The 25,769-nt window shown below is 35.3% G+C and overlaps 4 protein-coding genes and 1 long non-coding RNA gene across 5 annotated transcripts; 4 read left to right on the top strand and 1 right to left on the bottom strand.

Moving 5' to 3' along the window:
* The first annotated feature begins 5,159 nt into the window (after window positions 1-5,159).
* LOC123915715 (cytochrome P450 736A117-like) lies at window positions 5,160-8,073 on the top strand. Its single transcript, XM_045966926.1, has 2 exons — window positions 5,160-7,008; window positions 7,249-8,073. The coding sequence occupies exons 1-2, from the start codon at window positions 6,049-6,051 to the stop codon at window positions 7,864-7,866; spliced, it is 1,578 nt and encodes a 525-aa protein (XP_045822882.1). The 5' UTR covers window positions 5,160-6,048; the 3' UTR covers window positions 7,867-8,073.
* A 152-nt stretch (window positions 8,074-8,225) lies between these two features.
* Window positions 8,226-10,837, top strand: LOC123915717 (cytochrome P450 736A117-like). The gene is made up of 2 exons (XM_045966928.1): window positions 8,226-9,587; window positions 10,052-10,837. The coding sequence occupies exons 1-2, from the start codon at window positions 8,628-8,630 to the stop codon at window positions 10,655-10,657; spliced, it is 1,566 nt and encodes a 521-aa protein (XP_045822884.1). The 5' UTR covers window positions 8,226-8,627; the 3' UTR covers window positions 10,658-10,837.
* Window positions 10,838-12,466: 1,629 nt separating this feature from the next.
* LOC123915718 (cytochrome P450 736A117-like) lies at window positions 12,467-16,517 on the top strand. Its single transcript, XM_045966929.1, has 3 exons — window positions 12,467-13,642; window positions 15,238-15,386; window positions 15,903-16,517. Exons 1-3 carry the CDS (start codon window positions 12,835-12,837, stop codon window positions 16,506-16,508), a joined length of 1,563 nt encoding a protein of 520 aa, XP_045822885.1. The 5' UTR covers window positions 12,467-12,834; the 3' UTR covers window positions 16,509-16,517.
* Window positions 16,518-17,721: 1,204 nt separating this feature from the next.
* LOC123915721 lies at window positions 17,722-25,142 on the bottom strand. Its single transcript, XR_006811957.1, has 2 exons — window positions 25,057-25,142; window positions 17,722-20,421 (listed from the first exon to the last, which is right to left on the bottom strand). It is a non-coding gene; the product is annotated as an uncharacterized LOC123915721 (long non-coding RNA).
* On the top strand, window positions 21,541-24,410 carry LOC123915716 (cytochrome P450 736A117-like). Its single transcript, XM_045966927.1, has 2 exons — window positions 21,541-23,329; window positions 23,653-24,410. The coding sequence occupies exons 1-2, from the start codon at window positions 22,379-22,381 to the stop codon at window positions 24,268-24,270; spliced, it is 1,569 nt and encodes a 522-aa protein (XP_045822883.1). The 5' UTR covers window positions 21,541-22,378; the 3' UTR covers window positions 24,271-24,410.
* Window positions 25,143-25,769: the final 627 nt, after the last annotated feature.

Here is a 25,769-nt window from a genome sequence, read left to right as displayed (position 1 = left end):
ATCATTACCATGAGAGTATAAAATTCCATAGCCACATGTTCCATTGACATATTTGAAGATTCTCTTTACTTGAGTCAGATGGCTCATCTTGGGCTCAGATTGATATCTAGCACAAACACCTACTGCAAACATGATATCCGGTCTGCTAGCTGTGAGATATAACAAGCTTCCAATCATACTTCTGTAGAGACTTTGATCCACATCAATCCCTTTATCATCTTTGGTAAGCTTCAAATGTGTAGGTGCAGGTGTCCTTTTGTGACTACCACCTTCCATTCCAAATTTCTTCACAATGTTTCTTGCATATTTTTCCTGAGAGATAAATATGGTGTCTTCCATTTGTTTGACTTGAAGACCTAAAAAATAAGTTAGTTCACCTACAAGACTCATTTCAAATTCAGATTGCATTTGATGCACAAAATGTTCCACCATTTGTCGCGACATTCCTCCAAATACAATATCATCCACATATATCTGAGCTATCATTAGCTTCCCTTTCTCCTCTCTTACAAACAGGGTTTTATCATTGCCACCTTTCTTGTATCCATGGCTGACAAAGAATTCAGTCAATCTTTCATACCATGCTCTAGTGGCTTGTTTCAATCCATAGAGAGCTTTCTTTAGTTTGTAGACATGGTTAGGAAAACTTGGATCTACAAACCCTTTTGGTTGTTCAACATATACTTCTTCATTTAGATAGCCATTTAGGAATGCACTCTTTACATCCATTTGATATAACTTGAATTTTAAGATGCATGCCACAGCTAAGAGCAATCTTATGGACTCCAAGCGAGCAACTGGAGCAAAAGTCTCATCAAAATCTACTCCTTCTATCTGGGTGTATCCTTGTGCTACAAGTCTGTCTTTATTTCTAGTAATGTCACCATTTTCATCAGTTTTGTTCTTGTAGACCCACTTTGTACCAATAACATTTATACCATCTGGTCTAGGTACTAGATCCCATACCTCACTTCTTTTGAACTGGGTTAGTTCCTCCTGCATAGCATTGATCCAATATTCATCAGTCAAAGCTTCTTTAACATTCTTTGGTTCAATCTTGGATATGAAGCATGAGTTGGAGATTGCTTCTTTTGATCTTCTTGTTGCAATTCCTTGATTTGGATTTCCAATGACAAGTTTCAGAGGATGATTCTTCTGTGTTCTAGTAGATGGTCCCTTGTTTGGTCTAGGAGCCTCTGTAGTAGATTCAGAATGTTGATCAGGTTCAGGTTCAGTTTGATCATCATCTAGTGTTGGGACAGGTGTGATGACATCTGTCTCTTTAGCTGGATCTGCACTTGTTGTATCACTATCATCAACAACAACATTGATTGATTCCATCATAGTTCTTGTTCTGGAGTTAAAAACTCTGTAGGCTCTGCTGTTGGTTGAGTAACCTAAAAATATCCCCACATCACTTTTGGGGACCAATTTTCTCCTAGGTTCTCTATCTGCCAAAATGTAACATTTTGACCCAAACACATGGAAATATTTCACAGTAGGCTTCCTATTCTTCCATAGTTCATACAGTGTTGTAGCAGTACCTTTTCTTAATGTTACTCTATTGTGAATGTAACATGCTGTATTCATGGCTTCAGCCCAGAACTTGTAAGGAACATTTTTGGCATGCAACATCACTCTAGCAGATTCTTGTAAGGTTCTGTTCTTTCTTTCAACCACACCATTTTGTTGAGGTGTAATTGGTGAAGAAAATTCATGAGTTATTCCTTCAGCAGCACAAAAATCAGCAAATTTAGAGTTTTCAAACTCCTTACCATGGTCACTTCTGATTCTTACAATACCACAATCTTTTTCCTTTTGAAGTTGTAAGCAAAGATTTTTGAATTCTTCAAAAGTCTCAGATTTTTCCCTAATGAAATTGACCCAAGTATATCTAGAGAAGTCATCAACAACAACAAGAACATATTTCTTACCTCCAAGACTTTCAACTTGTATGGGCCCCATCAGATCCATATGTAGTAATTCAAGAACTCTAGAAGTGGACAAGTGTTGCAACTTCTGGTGCGACACTTTGGTTTGCTTCCCAATCTGGCATTCACCACAGATGTTGCCTTCCTGTATCTGTAAACTTGGTAGTCCTCTAATAGCTTCTTCAGATATGACTCTCTTCATGCTCTTCAGGTTAAGGTGCCCTAATTTTTGATGCCACAGCTTAACCTCTTCATTTTTAGTTAAGAGACATGTAGATACATTATCTTCTTCAAGAGGGATCCACAGGTAGCAGTTGTCCTTTGATCTAACACCCCTCATAAGAATGTCTCCTCCTTTATTGCTGACAAGACATTCATTTTTTGTAAAGTTGACTTTCATGCCTTGATCACATAGTTGACTTATACTGATTAGATTGGCAGTTAGTCCTTTTACAAGGAGAACATTTTCAAGTTTTGGTAGACCATGGTCAATCAGTCTTCCAATACCTTTAATTTTCCCCTTTGCTCCATCTCCAAATGTCACAAAACTTGTGGCATAGGATTTTACCTCCTTCAAATACTTTTCAACACCAGTCATGTGTCTGGAACAACCACTATCAAAGTACCAAACTTCTTTTGATGAGGCTCTGAGAGACGTATGGGCAATCAAACTTTTCCCACTGCTTTCAGCTGTATACTCCTTGACATTGGTTGTATCATCCTTTTGCTTCCATTCCATCCTTGTTTTAGTAATGGATGGATCAGACTCTTGAGGAATTTCACTTGGATACCCATACAATTTGTAGCAGTAGGGCCTTATGTGCCCCTTTCTTCCACAGTGATGACATCTCCATGAGTGGTACCTGCTTCTGGGTCTAGGTATAAATCTAGGTCTCTGCCATCTTTGCTGATGTGGTGCCACATGTGGTAACACTTGTCTCTGCTGCCTAGGAGCCAGGTGTGGCGACATCCTGTCATGCATTTTTGGAGAAGGTTGTTTACTTATCTCAGGCATATATTTCCCTTCTTTGTTGTAATCCATAATCCTATTAACATTTTTGTATTCATACCCAATGCCTGTTTTGGATCTACTAGGAGTAGGCAATGTTTCTAGGATTTCATCTAGATCACTTCCTTTGAATAGCCTAAGAACATGCTTCTTTAAATTCTCAAGATGAGAGTTTAATTCAGTTACCTCTTCATTCAGATGGGCTATCTCTGTTAGTTGTTTGATCTTGTCTGCTTCTAAGTTGATGATAGTTGCCTTCTGTTCCTCAATGATCTTTAAACTTTCTTCCCATTTAGCACTAAATTCAGAGATTCTTGACAGGTTGGCAGTTCTCTCAGTTTGCAACTTAGCAATTGTTTCTTTTTGCTCTTCAGAGACTCTGAGACTTCTTCACTCTTCAGACACAGTTTTTTTATATGACTCAGCAAGTTCATCAAAGGTCAGTTCTTCCTCACATGATTCAGTATCAGATGTACATACACTTGTCAATGCATGTATAGCCTTTGCAGTATCAGCTTCTCCTTCAGAATCTTCATCTGACCAAGTTACAGTTAACCCCTTCTTCTGTTTCTTCAGGAAGGTTCCACATTCACTTCTAATATGACCATACCCCTCACATTCATGGCATTGAACACCTTTATTTGGAGCTGATTTCTCATCTGTTACAGGTTTTCTGAAATTCCTGTAAGTGTTACGACCAGTGTCAGCTGCACCTGTCTTAGAGCGTTTGTCCATTCTCTTTAGCACCTTATTAAATTGTTTTCCCAAAAGAACCATTGCATCAGAGATGCTGTTTTCAGACTCTGTGTCACTCTGTTGATCTTCTTCCTCAGCATTTGAGACAAAAGCAATGCTTTTGTTTTTCTTATCCATCTTTTCATTTGTAGCTACCTCATAGGTTTGTAATGAACCAACCAGTTCATCTAGCTTCATATCTGTGATATCCTTTGCTTCTTCTATAGCTGTGACTTTCATGTCAAACTTCTTAGGTAAAGACCTAAGCATTTTTCTTACCAGCTTTTCTTCAGGTATCTTTTCACCCAATGCATCAAATTGATTATCAAAATCAAGTATGGTCATGTGAAAATCCTGAATAGTTTCATCATCATTCATTCTTAGATTCTCAAACTTAGTTGTTAGGAGTTGTAGCTTTGACAGCTTCACTTTAGAGGTACCTTCATGAACAGTCTCAAGAATTGTCCAAGCTTCCTTAGCAGAGACACACTTTTTGATGAGTCTGAATATGTGCTTGTCAACACCATTATATAGTGCATATAATGCTTTTGAGTTTGCAAGAGCAAGCTCATCCTCTTCTTTGGACCATTCTTCAGCAGATTTCAACTCAAGAGTTGGTTTACCATCTTTGTCCATCTTCACAGGTGGAGTCCACCCTCTCAGAACTGCCTTCCATGTTTTGCTATCAATTTGTTTTAGGAAGGCCATCATGCGGGACTTCCAATAGTCGTAGTTTGAAGCACCAACTAGAAGAGGTGGTCTGGTAACAAACCCTCCTTCTTTGTCCATCCTTGCCAGAAAAGATTTCCCTGGAGCTCACCCTAAAATTCAGAACAGGGTGCCTGCTCTGATGCCAATTGAAATTCCTGGCACACAGTGGACAGGTGTTGATCAAGGTGTATCAACACTTGTCTGTTGTAGACAGATGTTGTTACTGGTGCGCCAACACTTGTCTATAAACAGAGCAAATAACATAAAACAATACAAACAGTAAAGTAAATAACACACAAGAGTTGTTAACCCAGTTCAGCCTAAAGCCTACTCTGGGGGATACCAATCCAGGAATGAAGTCAACTATCAGCAGTATTACTTCGAAGCTAAACTCACCCGTTTACAACTTCTCACTTAATCACTACCCAATGACACTTTTACCTAGGAACTCCTAGATATGAGACCCCGTCCCAATTCCCACCTTAACAACACAGACAGCGTTGTTATAAACTTCAACGATTACAAACGGTGGAGACACACTCCTAAGAAACTAGGATTCACTCTTGCTTAAAAGCTTGCGAGCAAACCACACAACACACTAGAACAATCTCCGTACTTCAAAGCTTAGGAGAAGTTCACACTTACAACTCAATAAACTCAGGTCCTAAGCTTGCATTAATGAGACACAAGAAAGGCTCACAATTAACACTCTAAAATCCCTAAAAACACACGCTTTGTAAGACACGATTTTAGATACTTGAAACCATATGCTTGCCTTCGTATTTATAGTAGTAGAACGACTTGGGCTTCAAGACAAAATTAGGGCTTCTAGAATTGCGGCAGCAGTGATATATTTTTGAAAATAATAGTTCTATTTTTGAAACACAAAAATATATTTTCCAAAAATATAATTCCTTTAGAAAATATAACTAGGGTTTCGGCTGCCTCCTGAAACATATTAAACACGTGCGCCTTCCTCTGTAAGAAACCTTGAAACAATTCTTCAATCAAATCTTCAAAAGATTGAGTAGAAATTAAAAACCGCTAGCTGGCGCGCACAGATACAGAGACAGGTGTTGTTCCAAAGTGTACCAACATTTGTCACAATACTTGGGGTCAGCACATATGTCTCAACACTTGACTAAAATATGTTTTTGCAAAATGTAGCCAACATACAAAAACCCAACAAGAAGAAAAGTAACAACCAAATCCTTTCTCTTATCGGACAGTATTTATAATACTCAGTACAAACAAATAAACCGTGACTGATACATACAGTCTTGTCTTCATGGATAACTCTCCCAGAATATAGTGGAATCTATCTCCATTTTCCTATCCTATCATGAATTCAAAACAAATTCCAGTAGTTACACTTGTGGCCATAAATGAAATGAGAAAGGGTTCCTAATTAACAGTTTCTAGATTAGATAGAAATACAAACCTTTTCTCCTGATCTCTCATATCATTATCCACATGCAAATAAAATTTATACGTGCATAAATATATGAAGAAATAACAATAAATACAATGTAACTCATTCTCATCCTATGCTTTGATTTTCACCTTATCAAAATACAATTCATTATCTTATGATAATCATTTAGTCACCATAATATATATAAAGGAAATTATATCACTCAACAGAAACAAAAGCTTAAAGCTATGTCCACCTTTCTTCAAACTTTTCTTTCACAAGAAAGCTTACATTCAATATTCCCTATGCTTTTCTTCACTATCTTCCCACTATTTCTTATTTCTCTTTTCTTCATCATCAAATATTGGTATGTCGACAATTCTTCTGTCACACAAAAAAACTCACTACCGTCACCTCCAAGATTACCTCTACTTGGTAATCTCCATCAACTTGGCTTATTGCCTCACCGGTCGCTCCAAAATTTATCACACAAATATGGCCCTTTAATGCTTCTTTATTTTGGGAAGGTTCCAGTACTTGTGGTTTCCTCTGCTGATGCAGCACGAAAAGTAATGAAAACTTATGATTTGGTTTTCTCTGATAGGCCACAAAGTAAAATCTTCGATATCCTTTTTTATGGTTTCAAAGATGTGGCAAGTTGTGGATATGGTGAGTATTGGAGACAAATAAAGAGTCTCTGTGTGTTACATCTTCTGAGTAACAAAAGGGTTCGATCTTATCATCGTGTAAGAGAGGAAGAAACTTTAAGAATGGTGGAATATATTAAGGAGCATTGTTGTTCTTCTGCTTTGCCGTTGAATTTAACGGAGTTGTGTTCTACAATTACTAATGATATAGTATGTAGGGTGGCTTTAGGAAAAAGATACCGTGAAGGAAGAGAGATGAAATTGCAGGAGGTGTTGTTGGAATTTGGAGAGTTATTGGGCACTGTATGTATAGGAGACTATATACCTTGGCTTGATTGGTTGGGAAAAGTTAATGGTTTTTATATCAGGGCAGAAAAATGTGCTAAATATTTGGATGAGTTTATAGAACAAGTAATTGAGGAGCACATTAGTCATAGGTTGAGGAATGGTACCGTTGATAATGAGGAGCAGGGTGATTTTGTCGATGTTTTGCTTTCTGTTCAGAAGACTAATGCTATTGGCTTCCCAATTGATAGAACTTCAATAAAAGCTTTGATACTAGTAAGTAACTATATTAATCTTTTATAGTTTATATTCAGGTGTCTTCCCTTTTCTGCATAATACTGTATTTTATAGCAGACTCTAACATGTCCATTTTTCCGCTTTTATTATTTAGATGTATTTTGTGTATAAATTTGTTTCTTTTAGATATTTAATAATATATTGTTAGAAACATTCAATTTGTGGAATAAGCGAGGTATGGTAGTGTAATTTAAATTGAGCGTTTTTCCCTGCATGTAGGACATGTTTGCTGCAGGTACAGACACTACCTACACAGTCCTAGAATGGGAAATGACAGAATTGTTAAGACACCAAACTGTGATGCATAAATTGCAAGATGAGGTCAGAACTGTGGTTGGAAAAAAAACTCAGGTAACTGAAGACGATTTGGTTAACATGAACTACTTGAAAGCTGTGATCAAAGAAACTCTTCGCCTGCACGCCCCGATTCCATTATTAATCCCTCGGAAATCTATGGAAGATATCAAACTAGATGGCTATGACATTGCAGCTGGAACACAGGTAATAGTGAATGCTTGGGCAATTGCAAGAGACCCTTCAATTTGGGAAGAACCTCTAGAGTTTAAACCAGAAAGGTTTATGAACAGTTCAATAGATTTCAAAGGATTGAATTTTGAACTTATCCCATTTGGAGCAGGAAGGAGGGGTTGTCCTGGAGTGTTATTTGCCACTGCTGTAAATGAATTGGTTCTAGCAAACCTTGTTTACCAATTTGATTGGAAATTGCCTGATGGAGTAGCAGGGAAGAATTTGGACATGTCTGAGACTGGTGGCATTACTTGTCATAGAAAATACCCTCTACTTGCAGTAGCTACAAAATATGACAGAAATGAATAAACAGTGACAATAGTTAAGATGCCAAGAATGACATTATTAAATTGTTAATAACTACTATAATTGAACAATGTATAAGTAAAGCAAATACTATTTTTTGTGCCATATAATGTAGTTGCAACTTGCAACCCAATGAGTGGACAGAAGAGCTATATAAATAAATGGATATGTAATAAGACACCCAGCATGTGTTAACGGTGAAGTCCGCCATTATCTTATCTTGTATTTACATATGTGAACATTAAGTATACAAAAAACATCTCGTCTAATAACAACCAATAAAAATTCAGTGCAATTCATCCAACACTTTTTCATAGGCTCAATTCTCTGTTCATACAACCTCACACAAATTTTCGGCTTGAAATATTTTATACACCAGTCACAATATAATTATGCATGCATGTTCAGGTTGTAACGAGACTTAAGCCAAGGTAAAATATTTTTTGATAGTAGATTCCCTCTCCATTTTCCTATCCTATCCTATCCTATCATGAATTCAAAACAAATTCCAGTAGGTACACTTGTGGCCACAAATGAAATGAGAAAGGGTTCCTAATTAAAAGTTTATAGAATTAGATAGAAATTTATGTTGAAAACAAACTATATACACACACAAACCTTTTCTCCTGATCTCTCATATCATTATCCTATGCTTTGATTTTCACCTTATCAAAATACAATTCATTATCTTATTATAATCATTTCGTCACACCATAATATATATAGAGGAAGATAATACTCAACAGAAACAAAATTCTTAAGCCATGTCCACCTTTCTACAAAGTTCTCTTTCACAAAAAAGCTTATATTCATTATTTCCTATGATTTTCTTCACTATCTTCCCACTATTTCTTATTTCTCTTTTCTTCATCATCAAATATTGGTATGTCAACAATTCTTCTGTCACACAAAAAACCACACTAGCTTCACCTCCAAGATTACCTATACTTGGTAATCTCCATCAACTTGGCATATTGCCTCAAAGGTCACTCCAAAATTTATCACACAAATATGGTCCTTTAATGCTTCTTTATTTTGGGAAGTTTCCAGTACTTGTGGTTTCCTCTGCTGATGCAGCAAGAAAAATAATGAAAACTCATGATTTGGTTTTCTCTGATAGGCCACATAGTAAAATGTTTGATATCCTTTTTTATGGTTCTAAAGATGTGGCAACTTGTGCATATGGTGAGTATTGGAGACAAATAAGGAGTCTCAGTGTGATACACCTTCTGAGTAGCAAAAGGGTTCGATCTTATCATCATGTAAGAGAAGAAGAAACTTTAAGAATGATGGAATATATTAAGGAGAGTTGTTGTTCTTCTGCATCACCGTTGAATTTAACCGAGTTGTTGTCTACAATTACTAATGATATAATATGTAGGGTGACTTTTGGAAAAAGATACCGTGAAGGAAGAGGGGTGAAATTGCAGGAGGTGTTGTCTGAGTTTGAGGAGTTATTGGGCACTGTATTTATTGGAGACTATATACCTTGGCTTGATTGGTTGGGGAAAGTTAATGGTTTGGATAGAAGGGCAGAAAAATGTGCCAAATATTTGGATGAGTTCTTAGAACAAGTCATTGAGGAGCACATTAGTCATAGATTCAGGAATGACACTGTTGATAATGAGGAGCATAGTGATTTTGTAGATGTTTTGCTTTCAGTTCAAAAGACTGATGCTATTGACTTTCCAATTGATAGAACTTCCGTAAAAGCTGTGATACTAGTAAGTAACTATATCATTCATTTATATTTTATATATTTAGGTGTCTTCCTCTTCCCTTGTTTGCATAATATCATTCTATAATAGCATATGGTAGATTTAGTGTTATCTGGTTGATCATGTTTCTTAATTTATTGTCATATAGCAGAAGCAACTTAGTTAGACTAACTTGGTCATATTAAACTGATACTTTATTTCTATGATGATAGGTTATTATGCTGATAATGTGGATCCAAGATAGGTTCTGTAAATTATGTTATAGAAAATAAGTGTTAACTTCTTCAAGAATTTAAGCTACATTCTAACTGTGATATATAATTTGTTGGAACATTTTGTAAAAATTCTTCTGTGCTACAATCAATTGTGGTTTTTGTAGAGCAACTGTCTTTCAGAGAATTTGAACTTGTCCATTGAGAGATCACAAAGTCAAACTTTTACGAATAAGCTGACAACTCATGTACATGTAGGACATGTTTGCTGCAGGTACAGACACTACCTACGCAGTCCTAGATTGGGCAATGACAGAACTGTTAAGACACCAAACTGTGATGCATAAATTGCAAGATGAGGTCAGAACTCTGGTTGGCAACAAAACTCATGTAACTGAAGAAGATTTGGTTAACATGAACTATTTGAAGGCTGTGATCAAAGAAACACTTCGCCTCCATTTACCGGTTCCCTTATTACTCCCTCGGAAATCTATGGAAGATATCAAGCTAGATGGTTATGACATTGCATCAGGGACACAGGTAATAGTGAATGCTTGGGCAATTGCAAGAGACCCTTCAAGTTGGGAAGAACCTCTAGAGTTTAAACCAGAAAGGTTTATGAATAGTTCCAAAGATTTTAAGGGATTGGACTTTGAATTTATCCCATTTGGAGCAGGACGAAGGGGTTGTCCTGGAGTGATGTTTGCTATTGCTGTGAATGAATTGGTTCTAGCAAACCTTGTTTACCAATTTGAATGGCAATTGCCTGATGGAGTAGCAGGAGAGAATTTGGACATGTCTGAGACTGGTGGCATTACTTGTCATAGAAAATACCCTCTACTTGCAGTAGCTTCAAAAATATGACAAAAATGAATAAACAGTTACATAGTCAAGAGGCCAAGACTGACATTATTAAATAGTACGAAAAACTGAAAATAGTTCGAAATTGTATTTTAATTTTTTTGTTATTGTTAATAACTAATACAGTATAACTGAACAATGTCTATTGATGTTTGAACTTTGAACAAATTTAGTTTTGATGTACTCATAATAACTTCCAAAGAGATCTCGTCAGTACATGTTTGGGACCATTTCTCTTGGAGCTTAGTGCATGAGTTTAGGTGCCATATAATGTAGTCGCAACCCAATGAGTGAACAGAAGGAGAAGTGATGGATAGATTATAACAAAGGATCTCACTTTTGAACTAGGGATAAAGAGAGAACAGATGTAGTAATTACTTACATTTCTCAATCATATAATTTTATAACACAAATTACTTAAGATACATAAGCCCTAATAATTTCTTTTTCCTCAATATGATTCTGCTGTCATTATATTTTCTATGTCTGAAAAACATCAACATATCATGAAAACATATATTTTGCATGTTAGATTCAGGGTGAAACTGGTAGAGTCAAAGTCATGAGTTGCCGTAATTTTAATAAAAAAAGCACCTCGAAGCTTTAACAAAACCACGGTACCAGCTGTATTAACGGTTAAGTACTTCGAGCTTGTGCTGCTACCGTGATTAGAATCGAAGTGGTCTTGTGCTGCTAACAATTTAAAGTGTTACGCCGCAGTCTAAAGAAAAAAGTGTTGCAATAGATAAATTAAAAACTCGAAAAGGGCAGCAATTACACAATAATAGTAGTCAAGCCTAATGTGATTTAAACCATGACCACCAAACCATGGTGTTTTTCTTTCTGTGATGTTACTTTATGAACGATATTATATGAAGGAACCAATGTTTTTAAGCCTATTGTGATTTAAATCATGACCACCTAACTAGTGAGTGCTACAATAAGTGGAATGGTAAAATTGAATTACCACCAATTATAGAAGCTCTCAAATTCCCCTTCCATTATCTGCGTGGGTGTCAAATTGATCAGCAACAAAAGCAATGTTGCAAGGCTGCAGACTGATCAACATCAAGCTCTTAGAACTCCTTATTGTAGAGACCCTGAAACTATACAGCCATTTATTGGTAAAAAATGTTATGCAGTACATTCTGAAGAATGAAAAAGCAACTATGACGCTCGGTACCACCAAGTAACCACATGCTCGGTCATGAAATTTAACACACAAGACTTTTCAGGAAAAGCTATCTATTTCCATTTGGATTTAGCTAACCAGACATACAGTTTTTCTTCAGTTCCAACAATGATATAAAGGAGAATAGATTACCAATTCCATAATATAAAGAACTTCCATTGGGACAGACATTAAAAGACATATGATATAAGAAATAGTTGCAGTCCTAATGCGACAATGATCATCAACCGATTATTCGAAAGAAGCCAATGTGTTTTTTTTTCTTCTTCTAAATGATGCCTCCTTTATGCTATATATATAATATTGAACAATTGGGTCTTTCATTTATTTATAGTCTTTAAGATATGTGAAATAAGTAAACTGATCACTCATCGCAGAACCAAAAAGGCAAAAAGTAATTCACTTCAAAGTGTACATCGTTAACAAAATTTGACTATAATCACGATGAAATAGTTGTTTGGACTTTGGAAGTTAGGAGAAAACAGAAATGAAGGATTATGAAAGAAAAAGGAAGAAGCGATAATAGTCACGCTAGGTACCTTGCACTGCAAATATATTGATTTTTCTTTAGGACTAAAACTTCTAATTTGGTGTCTAGGGCTTTAGATGATTTTAGAAGAAAAGTAATAACCGAATCCTTTCTCTTATTGGACAGTATTTACAATACTCAATACAAACAAATTCACTGGAATCTCTCTCCATTTTCCTATCCTATCATGAATTCAAAACAAATTCCAGTAGTTACACTTGTGGCCACAAATGAAATGAGAAAGGGTTCCTAATTAACAGTTTCTAGAATTAGATAGAAATTTATGTTGAAAATAAACTATATACACACACAAACCTTTTCTCCTGATCTCTCATATCATTATCCTATGCTTTGATTTTCACCTTATCAAAATACAATTCATTATCTTATTATAATCATTTAGTCACCATAATATATATAGAGGAAGATAATACTCAACAGAAACAAAAAGCTTAAGCCATGTCCACCTTTCTACAAAGTTCTCTTTCACAAGAAACCTTATATTCATTATTCCCTATGCTTTTCTTCACTATCTTCCCACTATTTCTTATTTCTCTTTTCTTCATAATCAAACATTGGTATTTCAACAATTTTTCGGTCACACGAAAAAACTCACCACCTTCACCTCCAAGATTACCTCTACTTGGTAATCTCCATCAACTTGGCTTATTACCTCACCAGTCACTTCAAAATTTGTCACACAAATATGGCCCTTTAATGCTTCTTTATTTTGGGAAGGTTCCAGTACTTGTGGTTTCTTCTGCTGATACAGCTAGTAAAGTAATGAAAACTCATGACTTGGTTTTCTCTGATAGGCCACGTAGTAAAATGTTTGATATCCTTTTATATGGTTCCAAAGATGTGGCAGGCTGTACATATGGTGAGTATTGGAAACAAGTAAGGAGTCTCAGTGTGTTACACCTTCTTAGTAACAAAAGGGTTCGATCTTATCGTCATGTGAGAGAGGAAGAAGCTTTAAGAATGATAGAATATGTTAAGGAGAGTTGTTCTTCTGCTTTGCCATTGAATTTAACTGAGTTGTGTTCTACAATTACTAATGATATAGTATGTAGGGTGGCTTTAGGAAAAAGATACCGTGAAGGTGGAAGGAAGAAATTTCAGGAGGTGTTGTTGGAGTTTGGAGAGTTATTGGGCACTGTAGTTATTGGAGACTATATACCTTGGCTTGACTGGTTGGGGAAAGTTAATGGTTTGTATAGCAGGGCAGAAAAATGTGCCAAATATTTGGATGAGTTCATGGAACAAGTTGATGTAGGAGGGTTTCTTCTGTATATTATTATTTTAGTTAGATTTAGTTTTATTATATTTTAGGTTGATTTCTTATTTTTATATTTCACCTAGGTTAGTTATTTTTATATTTTAGGTAGATTTGTAATTTTTATTTAGCTAGGTTTGTTGTTTTTATTTTTACAATCTTTTAGGAGATTTGTTAATTTTATTTTTCACTCCTATTTAAACTAAATTATTGTAGCCGTGAAGGCAACTTTTTGATTCAATAAAAATTCAGAGATTTTTCTCAAATTTGGTGGATTCCAAATTACTCTTTCGGTGGACTCCGAAACCCTATTTTGACAAGTTTGTGTTTGCGGCTTGTCTTTATCCATTAGGTTTAGCGTTTTGCTAACCTAGCGCTTCCGTACTGCGTCAGTTGGTATCAGAGCAGGTTTCCCCTGTTCTTTTCCTAACGTGATCAGATGGGAGATCAACCGGTGACGAAAGCAGAGTTTTACGGTGCCATGACGGCTTTAACCGCGGCCATCACCACTCTGACAACACAGGTGACAACGTTATCCAACAACAACCGAAACTACAACAGCCATAGAAACAATAACAACAACAGAAACGGCGACAACAACCGCAACAACCCATCTACTGATGACTCGAGTTCTGAGGATGAGGAAGTTGTGTCCGAAGACGGAGGTGAAGAGAATCCAACTAGGATAAAAAAAATTGTCTTGTGCAAGTCTGGCGATCCACAACTTGATGTCGACCTACCTGTGGCGGCTCCGTCTAAGCCAGATGTATTTGTGCGAAATCCGGCAACAACCTCACCGCCACTAGAACCTCCGGACACTAGGATGACTTCCATCTCAGCAAAACCGCCGCATCACAGCCGTCCCTTTGAACTCAAGGATTTGCTTATAGATCGGGTTCAATTCGGGTTTTACCTTAAATCTTATGGTTTAGGCACTAGCTCAAACATGTTAACTGAGTTGGGTCAAATACCCTTTTGTGATAAATTTCAAATTCTGTGTTCTATCTTTGAGCAATGGAACCCCGGTGGTTATTTGGATGTGTTGACACGAGACAGGTCCTCTCACTTAATTCAATGGGATCCAGGAGGGTGGTCTCTTGTTCATTGGAGGAGTCAACCTGCAAAGGAAGCTCTTTATCAAAACGAGAACTCGGGGTCGAGTTCTTTTGAGGTAGAGGAGACTGATGTAGGAGGGTTTCTTCTGTATATTATTATTTTAGTTAGATTTAGTTTTATTATATTTTAGGTTGATTTCTTATTTTTATATTTCACCTAGGTTAGTTATTTTTATATTTTAGGTAGATTTGTAATTTTTATTTAGCTAGGTTTGTTGTTTTTATTTTTACAATCTTTTAGGAGATTTGTTAATTTTATTTTTCACTCCTATTTAAACTAAATTATTGTAGCCGTGAAGGCAACTTTTTGATTCAATAAAAATTCAGAGATTTTTCTCAAATTTGGTGGATTCCAAATTACTCTTTCGGTGGACTCCGAAACCCTATTTTGACAAGTTTGTGTTTGCGGCTTGTCTTTATCCATTAGGTTTAGCGTTTTGCTAACCTAGCGCTTCCGTACTGCGTCACAAGTTATTGAGGAGCACATTAGTCATAGGTTGAGGAATGTTAGTGTTGACGGTGAGGATGATAATGATTTTGTGGATGTTTTGCTTTCTATTCAAAAGAATAATGCTATTGGCTTCCCAATTGATAGAACTTCAATAAAAGCTTTGATACTAGTAAGTAACAATATCATTCATTTATATTTTATATTTAGGTGTCTTCCTTTTTCTGCATAATATTGTTCTATAGCGGATTCTAACATGTCTGTTTTTCTGATTTTATCGATAAAAATAATCGAAGGCATTATTGATTACTTAGATGTGTTGTTGGATTTTGCCTTGAAATCGGATGCTTGAAGCAAGAAAAACAGTTCTAAGCAAGAAAATCGGATTACTTAGATCTGTTTTTCACCAACAACAAGGCTAGAGTGTTAAAGTGTTTCTCTTGGGTCATCTCTAGGGTTGGGGAATCATTGTAACATCTTGTAAACACTTATTGATTGAATCTCTTGGTCACGGGGAGAGATTTGGGAAAAGGGTAGAAATAGGGAAAATCTATTTCTTGCAACTCTTTTGTATTGAATCTCATTGTTTTGGTTGCTTATTCGTTTGCTCCACACACTAAAGGATTATTGGTGTGGTTTCTTTGAATTCACAACATGTGTTTTGTGTATAAGTGTGTTTTCTGTGTAGGACATGTTTGTTGCAGGTACCGATACTACTTACACAGTCCTAGAATGGGCATTGACAGAACTGTTAAGACACCAAACTGTGATGCATAAATTGCAAGATGAGGTCAGAACTGTTGTTGGTAACAGAACTCATGTAACTGAGGAGGATTTGGTTAACATGAACTTCTTGAAGGCTGTGATCAAAGAAACTCTTCGTTTACACATCCCGGATCCCTTATTAGTCCCTCGGAAAACTATGGAAGATATCAAACTAGATGGCTATGACATTGCAGCCGGAACACATGTAATCGTTAATGCTTGGGCAATTGCAAGAGACCCTACAAGTTGGGAAGAACCTCTAGAGTTTAAACCAGAAAGGTTTATTAACAGTTCAATTGATTTTAAAGGATCGGACTTTGAACTTATCCCATTTGGAGCAGGAAGGAGGGGTTGTCCTGGAGTTTCATTTGCTATTGCTGTGAATGAATTGGTGCTAGCAAACCTTGTTTACCAATTTGATTGGAAATTGCCTGATGGAGTAGCAGGGAAGGATTTGGACATGTCTGAGACTGGTGGCATTACTTGTCATAGAAAATATCCTCTACTTGCAGTAGCTACAAAAATATGACAGAAATGATCAAATGAGTAAACAGTGAGAATAGTCAAGATGCCAAGAATGACATTATTAAATAGTGCAAAAAACTGAAAATAGTTTGAAATTATATTTTAATTTTTATGTGTTATTGTTAATAACTACTATAATTGAACAATGTATAATTGTATAATCGAAATAATATTATCACTTGGAAGAAGAGATCTCACCAGTACATGTTTGGGACCATTTTTCTTGGAACTTAGTGCTTGAGTTTTGGTGCCATATAATGTAGTTGCAACTTGCAACCCAATGAGTGGACAGAAGGAGAAGTGATGGATAGATTATAACAAAGGATCTCACTTTTGAGCTAGGGATAAAGAGAGACCAGCTGTAATAATGGTGAAGTCCGTCATTACCTTATGTTGTATTCACTTACGTGAACATTCAGGAATATTTTTAGATAGTAAAAGTTTTTCTAATTATAATGAAACTTAGGCTAAGGTGGGATATTTTTGGATAGTAAGTTTTTCTACTTGTAAGATTTAGGCAACTGTTCTAAGCAATCCTATATTCACACATATGGTGGCACTTGCCAAAACAATGTAGAAAATAAAATCGTTGTTATTCATCACAAATAAAAATTTTAGTACCCTTTTTTTTTGGGGGGAAAGGGTACTCTAACAACTGCAACAATTCTCCTCATTCCTTCATTTTTTTAAGGACACATGAGAGCCACCACCCCAAACATAAAAGGTTGCTATCCCATGAGCAACCCAAACTTAAGTTTTTTCAAGCCTAGATAAAATTTTCATACCTAACTCCGAATAAGGGGATAATTAAAATCCGGTCATTGACGACTTGAAATGTGGCTACGTAACACAAAGACGGGATAAAGGGTTCAAGGGGCTGGCAAATCATAAAATTGTGAACAAGGTGGTCAAAAAGGTCCAGAGGTACCGAACAAAATGTCTTTAGTATAATGCCAAAAATCTCATGTAATGCTGTTAAGAATAAATGCAAATTTTGAAGAAGTAACACATGTCTGGACAACCACACATCAAGAAAAATATCAATTTTTATGCTCAAATGCTCACAGTTAGGATAACAAAGAAATTAGACTTTTGGATCTCTGTTAATCAAACAGAAATAATTCCATGAAAATTACCAGCAAACAAATATAATCAGAGAGCAATCAATAATGTAACTGATAGTTCCTTCAAAAGTGAGCAACAAACTAATAGGTATGTTTTAGTCAAATACTCAAAATCAAATCACATAAAATATAGTAACTCAAAATAGGGGAGTGATAATGTCATTCAATAATAGATGTCCAGAATACAAAAGAGAAAAACAAAATAAGAACTAAAAATCTAAATGACAGTGGAATGGGAAAGGGTTGCCTCTCTTAGCCTGTAATTGGGTAGAATACAAGATTGTGACATTTGAATGATAGGTACACTTTGGCCATAATTGGAATGGGAAAGGATTCCTAATTTGAAGTTACTATATACACACACAACAAACTTTTCTCTTCATCTCTTATATCATTATCCACATGCAAAAAATAAATAAATTATAAGTGCATATATATGAAGAAATAACAATACATACAACGTGACTCATTCTCATCCTATGCTGTGATTCTCACCTTATCAAAACACAACTCATTACTATCTTATTATAATTATCCTAGTCACCGTAATATTTATAGAGAGAAAGATATTAGAAGAACCAATAAACAGCATAAACTCAACTGATATATCAGAAGGAAGAGAGTGGTTTTTATCATCACTGAGCAGAAACCAAAGCTCAAGGCCATGTCCACATTTCTACGAAGTTCTTTTTCACCCGAAATATTCACTTCATTCCCTATGCTTTTATTCACTATCTTTCCACTATTCCTTTCTATTTTATTCATCATCAAATGGTATTTCAATAATTCTGACACCACAAGAAACTCACCACCTTCACCTCCAAGATTACCTCTACTTGGTAATCTCCATCAACTTGGCTTATTGCCTCACCGGTCACTCCAAAATTTATCACACAAATATGGCCCTTTAATGCTTCTTTATTTTGGGAAGGTTCCAGTACTTGTGGTTTCTTCTGCTGATGCAGCTAGTAAAGTAATGAAAACTCATGACTTGGTTTTCTCTGATAGGCCACACTGTAAAATCTTCGATATCCTTTTATATGGTTCTAAAGATGTGGCAAGTTGTGCATATGGTGAGTATTGGAGACAAATTAGGAGTCTCAGTGTGATACACCTTCTGAGTAACAAAATGGTTTTATCTTATACTCATGTAAGAGAGGAAGAAACTTTAAGAATGATGGAATATATTAAGGAGTGTTGTTCTTCTGCACCGCCGTTGAATTTAACTCAGTTGTGTTCTACAATTACTAATGATATAGTCTGTAGGGTGGCTTTAGGAAGAAGATACCGTGAAGGAAAAGGGAACAAATTTCAGGAAGTTTTGTCGGAGTTTGGGGAGTTATTGGGCACTGTATGTATAGGAGACTATATACCTTGGCTTGACTGGTTGGGGAAAGTTAATGGTTTTTATAGCAGGGCAGAAAAATGTGCCAAATATTTGGATGAGTTCTTGGAACAAGTTATTGAGGAGCACATTAGTCGTTGGTCTGATGGAGATGTTAGTGTTGATAGTGAGCATCAAAATGATTTTGTGGATGTTTTGCTTTCTGTTCAAAAGACTAATGCTATTGGCTTCCCAATTGAGAGAACTTCAATAAAAGCTTTAATACTAGTAAGTAACAATATCATTCATCCCCTTTTTGTATAATATTGTTCTATAGCATATAAATATATAATAGATTTAGTGTTCTCAAACTGATACTTAATTCCTATGATGATAGGTTTATTGTTCTATGTGGCAAAAGCAACTTAGTTAGACTAACTTGGTCATATTTATCTGATACTTGATTCCTATGATGTGTGTTAAGAAGTCCCACATCGGTTGCGAGATGGCCTGAATGTGTGTTTATAAAGTGAGGGCAATCCTCACTTTAGAAGCCGGTTTTGTAAGGATGAGTTAGGCCCAGTACCAAATTCTAAGAATGTGGACCCCGGATATATTCTGAAAATTATGTTAGGAGCCCATTTTGATTATAAAATATTAGTGGACGCTATCATGTTCATCTTTCCACTTTCATCGATAAAAAGAATGATATTTTGGCGTTCCAAAAAAAACCAGCTAATCCCGTTAGATTTTAGATGTATTTTATGTATAAATTTGTTTCTTTTATATATTTAATAATATACTGTTATAAACATTTATTTTGTGGAAATATACGTATTTTAAGTAAATTAAATCATGTTTTTTCCCCTGCACGTAGGATGTGTTTGCTGCAGGTACAGATACTACATACACAGTCCTAGAATGGGCAATGACAGAACTGTTAAGACACCAAACTGTAATGCATAAACTGCAAGATGAGGTCAGAACTGTGGTTGGAAACAAACCTCGTGTAACTGAAGAAGATTTGGTTAACCTGAATTATTTGAAAGCTGTGATTAAAGAAACCCTTCGCCTCCACGTCCCAATTCCGCTATTAGTTCCTCGGAAATGTATGGAAGATATCAAACTAGATGGTTATGACATTGCAGCTGGAACACAGGTAATTATCAATGCTTGGGCTATTGCTAGAGATCCTTCAAGTTGGGGTGAACCTTTAGAGTTTAAACCAGAAAGGTTTATGAACAGTTCAATAGATTTTAAAGGATTAGACTTTGAACTTATCCCATTTGGAGCTGGAAGGAGGGGTTGTCCTGGATTTTTGTTTGCCATTGCTGTGAATGAATTGGTGCTAGCAAACCTTGTTTACCAATTTGATTGGAAATTGCCTGATGGAGTAGCAGGGAAGGATTTGGACGTATCTGAGACTGGTGGCCTTGCTTGTCATAGAAAACACCCTCTACTTGCAGTACCTACAAAATATGGCAGAAATGAATAAACAGTTACATAGTCAAGAGCCAAGAATGACATTATTTTTTCTCGGAAATACTAGTATTATCACTATTTACTAGGCCAAAGAGATCTCGCCAATACATGTTTGTGACCATTTTTCTTGGAGCTTAGTGCATGAGTTTAGGTGCTATATAATGTAGTTGCAACCCAATGAGTGGACAGAAGGAGACGAGATGGATAGGTTATAACAAGGGATCTCACTTTTGAGCCAGGGATAAAGAGAGACCAGCTGTAAATGTAATATTTTGCAGGCTTTGCGGTAATATAATCGGTATGAAATTTGTATAGAAGTTTTGGAAGGAAATTAGCATAAAATTTTGCATGGAAGGTATTTGCATGTAAGTTCTTAAAAAGACAACATTGAATTCAATTATTACTCCAATTTTTTTTTTAATATACGTGATTTTTGTTAGAGGTTCCTATAGTAAGGAACAAAGGGAGTATGTTGTTTGTCCTCAAAGAACGAAACTTTCAAAAGAGTGTAACAACCTCAAATATAAAATCAGACATTTCTAAAAATCTATCTCTCTATCTGCATAATTAATTAACAACAAACATGTGAGTATACAAAAAACATCTCATCTACTAACAACCAATCAGAAATTCAGTGCAATTCATCCAACACTTTTTCATAGGGACAATTCTCTCTTCACACAACCTCACACAAATTTTCTCAAGTGTATGTTTACAGGGTTTAACATATCACTCAAATCCCAGAGCATACATCATTATACTATAGGCTTGAAAATATTATATATAACAGTCACAATATAATTATGCATACACTTCCAGGTTGTAACGAAACTTACGCCAATTTAGGATATTTTTGGATAATAGGTTTTTCTTGTTAGAGTTAGGCAACTGTTCTTAACAATCCTATATTCACAATTGGCGGCACTTCCCAAAACAATGTTCCAGATTTTAGAAAACAAAATTGATGCTATTCATCACAAATACAACCCTATATTCTTTTTTTTCTATTCATCATAAAATTATGAACAAGGTGGTCGAAAAGATCCAGAGGTACCAAACAAAATGTCTTAGTGTGATGTCGTTATGAATAAATGTAAAGTTTTGAAAAAGTTAACACATGTATGCACAACCACACATCAAGAAAAATATCAATGTCTATGCTCAATTGCTCATGGTTAGGATTACAAAGAAATTAGTCTTTTGGATCTATGTTAATCCAACAGAAATAATTCCATCAAAATTATCAGCAAACAAATATAACCATAGAGTAATCAATAATGTTACTGATAGTTCCTTCTAAAGTAAAGAACAAACTAATAGGTACATTCTAGTCAAATGCTCAAAATCAAATTACATATAAAATAGAGCAACTCAAAACAGATCAAAACTGGGGAGTGAAAATATCATTCAACAATAGTTGTCCAGATACAAAAGAGAAAAACAAAATAAGAACTAAAAATCAAAATGACAGTGGAATGGGAAAGGGTTGCCTCTTTCAGTATGTAAATCGGCAGAATACAAGATTGTGACATTTGAATGATAGGTACACTTATGGCCATAATTGGAATGGGAAAGGATTCCTAATTTGAAGTTACTATAATAGAACTAGCAGACAGAAATTTATGTGCAAAACAAACTATATACACACACAACAAACTTTCTTCCTAATCTCTTATATCATTATCCACATGCAAATAAAATTTATAAGTGCATATATATGAAGAAATAACAATACATACAACGTGACTCATTCTCATCCTATGCTGTGATTCTCACCTTATCAAAATACAGCTCATTACTATCTTATTATAATCATCCTAGTCACCATAATATACATAGAGAGAAAGATATCAGAAGAACCAATAAACATCATAACCCCAACTGCTATATCAGAAGGAAGAGAGTGGTTTTTATCATCACTGAACAGAAACCAAAGCTTAAGGCATGTCCACATTTCTACAAAGTTCTCTTTCACATGAGATCTTCTCTTCATTCCCTATGTTTTTCTTCACTATCTTTCCGCTATTCCTTATTTCTCTTTTCTTCATCATCAAATGGTATTTCAGCAATTCTGTCACCACAAGAAACTCACCACCGTCACCTCCAAGATTGCCTCTACTTGGTAATCTCCATCAACTTGGCTTATTCCCTCACCGATCACTCCAAAACTTTTCTCACAAATATGGCCCTTTAATGCTTCTTTATTTTGGTAAGGTTCCAGTACTTGTGGTTTCCTCTGCTGATGCAGCTTCTAAAGTAATGAAAACTCATGACTTAGTTTTCTCTGATAGGCCACAACGTAAAATCTTCGATATCCTTTTATATGGTTCGAAAGATGTGGCAAGTTGTGCATATGGTGAGTATTGGAGACAAGTAAGGAGTCTCAGTGTGTTACACCTTCTTAGTAACAAAAGGGTTCAATCTTATCATCATGTGAGAGAGGAGGACACTTTAAGAATGATGGAATATATTAAGGAATGTTGTTCTTCTGCGTCACCGTTGAATTTAAATGATTTGTGTTCTACAATTACTAATGATATAATATGTAGGGTGGCTTTTGGAAAAAGATACCGTGAAGGAAGAGAGATGAAATTGCAGGAGGCGTTGTCTCAGTTTGAGGAGTTATTTGGTAGTGTATGTATAGGAGACTATATACCTTGGCTTGATTGGTTGGGGAAAGTTAATGGTTTTTATAGCAAGGCAGAAAAATGTGCCAAATATTTGGATGAGTTCATGGAACAAGTTATTGAGGAGCACATTAGTCGTTGGTCTGATGGAGATGTTAGTGTTGATAGTGAGGATCAGAATGATTTTGTGGATGTTTTGCTTTCTGTTCAAAAGACTAATGCTATTGGCTTCCCAATTGATAGAACTGTAATCAAGGCTTTGATACTAGTAAGTAACAATATCATTCATATATACTAGCATAAGCAACTTGGTTAAACTAACTTGATCATTCTATCAATTCCAAAAAATCAATCTTTATCTCAATTTAGTTATCTCTTCGTTGCACTCTACCATACCATGCTTCTCAATAGCAGAGATAATTATAGATATGCTGCAGATTATAACTTTCAAGTTTTTCGAATGTAATGTTTAGATATAATTTAACTACTGATCTGTTAGATCACTTCTTTTTTCCACTAGCTTAGATTACTTAAATATAATTTGTGTATAAATTGTTTAAAATATTTTGTGCTTTTTCCCTGCATATGTAGGACATATTTGTTGCAGGTACAGACACTACCTACACAGTACTAGAATGGGCGATGACAGAACTATTAAGACACGAAACTGTGATGCATAAATTACAAGATGAGGTGAGAACTGTGGTTGGCAACAAAACTCATGTAACTGAAGAGGATTTGGTTAACATGAACTATTTGAAGGCCGTGATCAAAGAGACACTTCGCCTTCATTTACCAGTTCCGCTATTAACCCCTCGGAAATGTATGGAAGATATCCAACTAGATGGTTATGACATTGCAGCTGGAACACATGTAATTATCAATGCTTGGGCTATTGCTAGAGACCCTTCAAGTTGGGAAGAACCTGTAGAGTTTAAACCAGAAAGGTTTATGAACAGTTCAATTGAATTTAAAGGATTGGACTTTGAACTTATCCCATTTGGAGCAGGAAGAAGAGGTTGTCCTGGAGTGGTGTTTGCTATTGCTGTGAATGAATTGGTGTTAGCAAACCTTGTTTACCAATTTGATTGGAAATTGGCTGATGCTGTAGAAGGGAAGGATTTGGACATGTCTGAAACTTTTGGCCTTACTCTACATAGAAAATACCCTCTACTTGCAGTAGCTACTAAATATGACAGAAATAGATAAACAGTTACAATATAGCCAAGAGGCTAAGAATGACATTTTTAAATAATGTGAAAAACTGAAAATAGTTTGTAATCATATTTTAATTTTTATGTGTTATTGTTATTAACTATAATTGAACAATGAATATTGATGTTTGACTATAATTGAACAAATTTAGTTTTGATCACTAATAATAGGCCACTGAAGGAGGGACAAAAGGATCACTTGGACAAATTTAGTTTTCTTGGATTTTTTTTTTTGTTTACAATGGAACTGAGGATCGAACTAGGACCTCTAGCATACAATCCAAACCCCTCACTACTAGACCAAACCCAATGAGTGGACAGAAGCACTATAAACGGATAATATTTACAAGAGGAGTGCTAGCAACACACTCTTTAATAAACACACTTTAACACACTCTCTTCTATTGGTTAAAATTTATATGGGTCCCATAAAAGTTATATGGTCCACATTTTTTTAGTAAAATGTTATATATGTTCTCAAATAACCCCTCTCCCCATAAACAATCACAAAAAATACAAAGCCCAGCCTGGAAATAGAAAGCACATCAAAAACCAAAAATTACAGAGTAAAAAAAAGATTCCACCCTAATACCAGCTACTCAAAACCAGAAATAAACATAAATCGCAGGCCACTAAAATATGATAAAAAACGAGCAGAATTAATATCAAAAGTAGCCCAAAGAAACATATTAATAGGAACAGAACGCAGGCATGGAGTTAAGAGATGAGTGATATAGGAACATAAAAAATTAACGAGAGAGAGAGAGAGAGAGATTCATACCTTGAAGCAGAACGCAGGCAGGGAGAGAAGAGATGTCGCAGAGAAAGAATGGTACAGAGGGAAGACAAACACGTGAAAATATGCGCAATTTTGGTCTTATAATTTTAAAGTTTCTTGGTATTCCTATTTTACAAAAACAAATTTTATTTTTTAGATTTATTGCATAATTGCGTCAAAAAAAATTTATTGCATAATTATGCAATGAACTTAAAAATATAAAATTTCATTATAAAATGTTAGACAGTCACGTCAAATTGGTACTTTTTTTTTTTTCAACTTTGGTACTTTTATTTTTTCTCTGTGTTGAAAAATTCAGTCGTTTGGTCTTCCTTTTCCTTTATCCTTCAATTTTGATGGCATAACACATTCTTTAAATAATGATAGACAGTCACGTCATATTTAATTTATTTATTATTTAAATTTGGTTTTGACACATGATAGACTGTTACGTCATATTTAATTTATTTATTTAGTTATTATTTAAATTTGGTTTAATTATTTCTTAAATTTAAAACATAATTAAAAAAACATAAAACAAAGAAATTAAAATTAAATTTAAGAGTGTGTGTTCCTTCATCTTCATTGTGTTCTTCCTAAACATAAACATGTATCATGTCTATTAAATAATGTATCAAATCACCAAAATTGAAGGTTATTAAACGAAGAAGGAGAACAAATGTCAAAAAATTTTAAAATAGGAGGACTAAAATTGC

The sequence above is a fragment of the Trifolium pratense genome, linkage group LG3 (assembly GCF_020283565.1).
Source record: "Trifolium pratense cultivar HEN17-A07 linkage group LG3, ARS_RC_1.1, whole genome shotgun sequence".
Classification (NCBI taxonomy): Eukaryota; Viridiplantae; Streptophyta; class Magnoliopsida; order Fabales; family Fabaceae; genus Trifolium; species Trifolium pratense.
This window is presented reverse-complemented; position numbering and strand designations above follow the sequence as displayed.

What these genes read in the sequence shown, in the direction of transcription:
- LOC123915716 (XM_045966927.1), top strand. Translation starts at nt 22,379, where the DNA reads ATGTCCACATTTCTACAAAGTTCTCTTTCACATGAGATCTTCTCTTCA. An exon ending in TAATCAAGGCTTTGATACTA is followed by an intron (nt 23,330 to 23,652) that starts GTAAGTAACAAT and finishes CTGCATATGTAG; the next exon opens with GACATATTTGTTGCAGGTAC.
- LOC123915718 (XM_045966929.1), top strand. Translation starts at nt 12,835, where the DNA reads ATGTCCACCTTTCTACAAAGTTCTCTTTCACAAGAAACCTTATATTCA. An exon ending in GGATGAGTTCATGGAACAAG is followed by an intron (nt 13,643 to 15,237) that starts TTGATGTAGGAG and finishes CTGCGTCACAAG; the next exon opens with TTATTGAGGAGCACATTAGT. An exon ending in CAATAAAAGCTTTGATACTA is followed by an intron (nt 15,387 to 15,902) that starts GTAAGTAACAAT and finishes TTTTCTGTGTAG; the next exon opens with GACATGTTTGTTGCAGGTAC.
- LOC123915717 (XM_045966928.1), top strand. Translation starts at nt 8,628, where the DNA reads ATGTCCACCTTTCTACAAAGTTCTCTTTCACAAAAAAGCTTATATTCA. An exon ending in CCGTAAAAGCTGTGATACTA is followed by an intron (nt 9,588 to 10,051) that starts GTAAGTAACTAT and finishes ATGTACATGTAG; the next exon opens with GACATGTTTGCTGCAGGTAC.
- LOC123915715 (XM_045966926.1), top strand. Translation starts at nt 6,049, where the DNA reads ATGTCCACCTTTCTTCAAACTTTTCTTTCACAAGAAAGCTTACATTCA. An exon ending in CAATAAAAGCTTTGATACTA is followed by an intron (nt 7,009 to 7,248) that starts GTAAGTAACTAT and finishes CCCTGCATGTAG; the next exon opens with GACATGTTTGCTGCAGGTAC.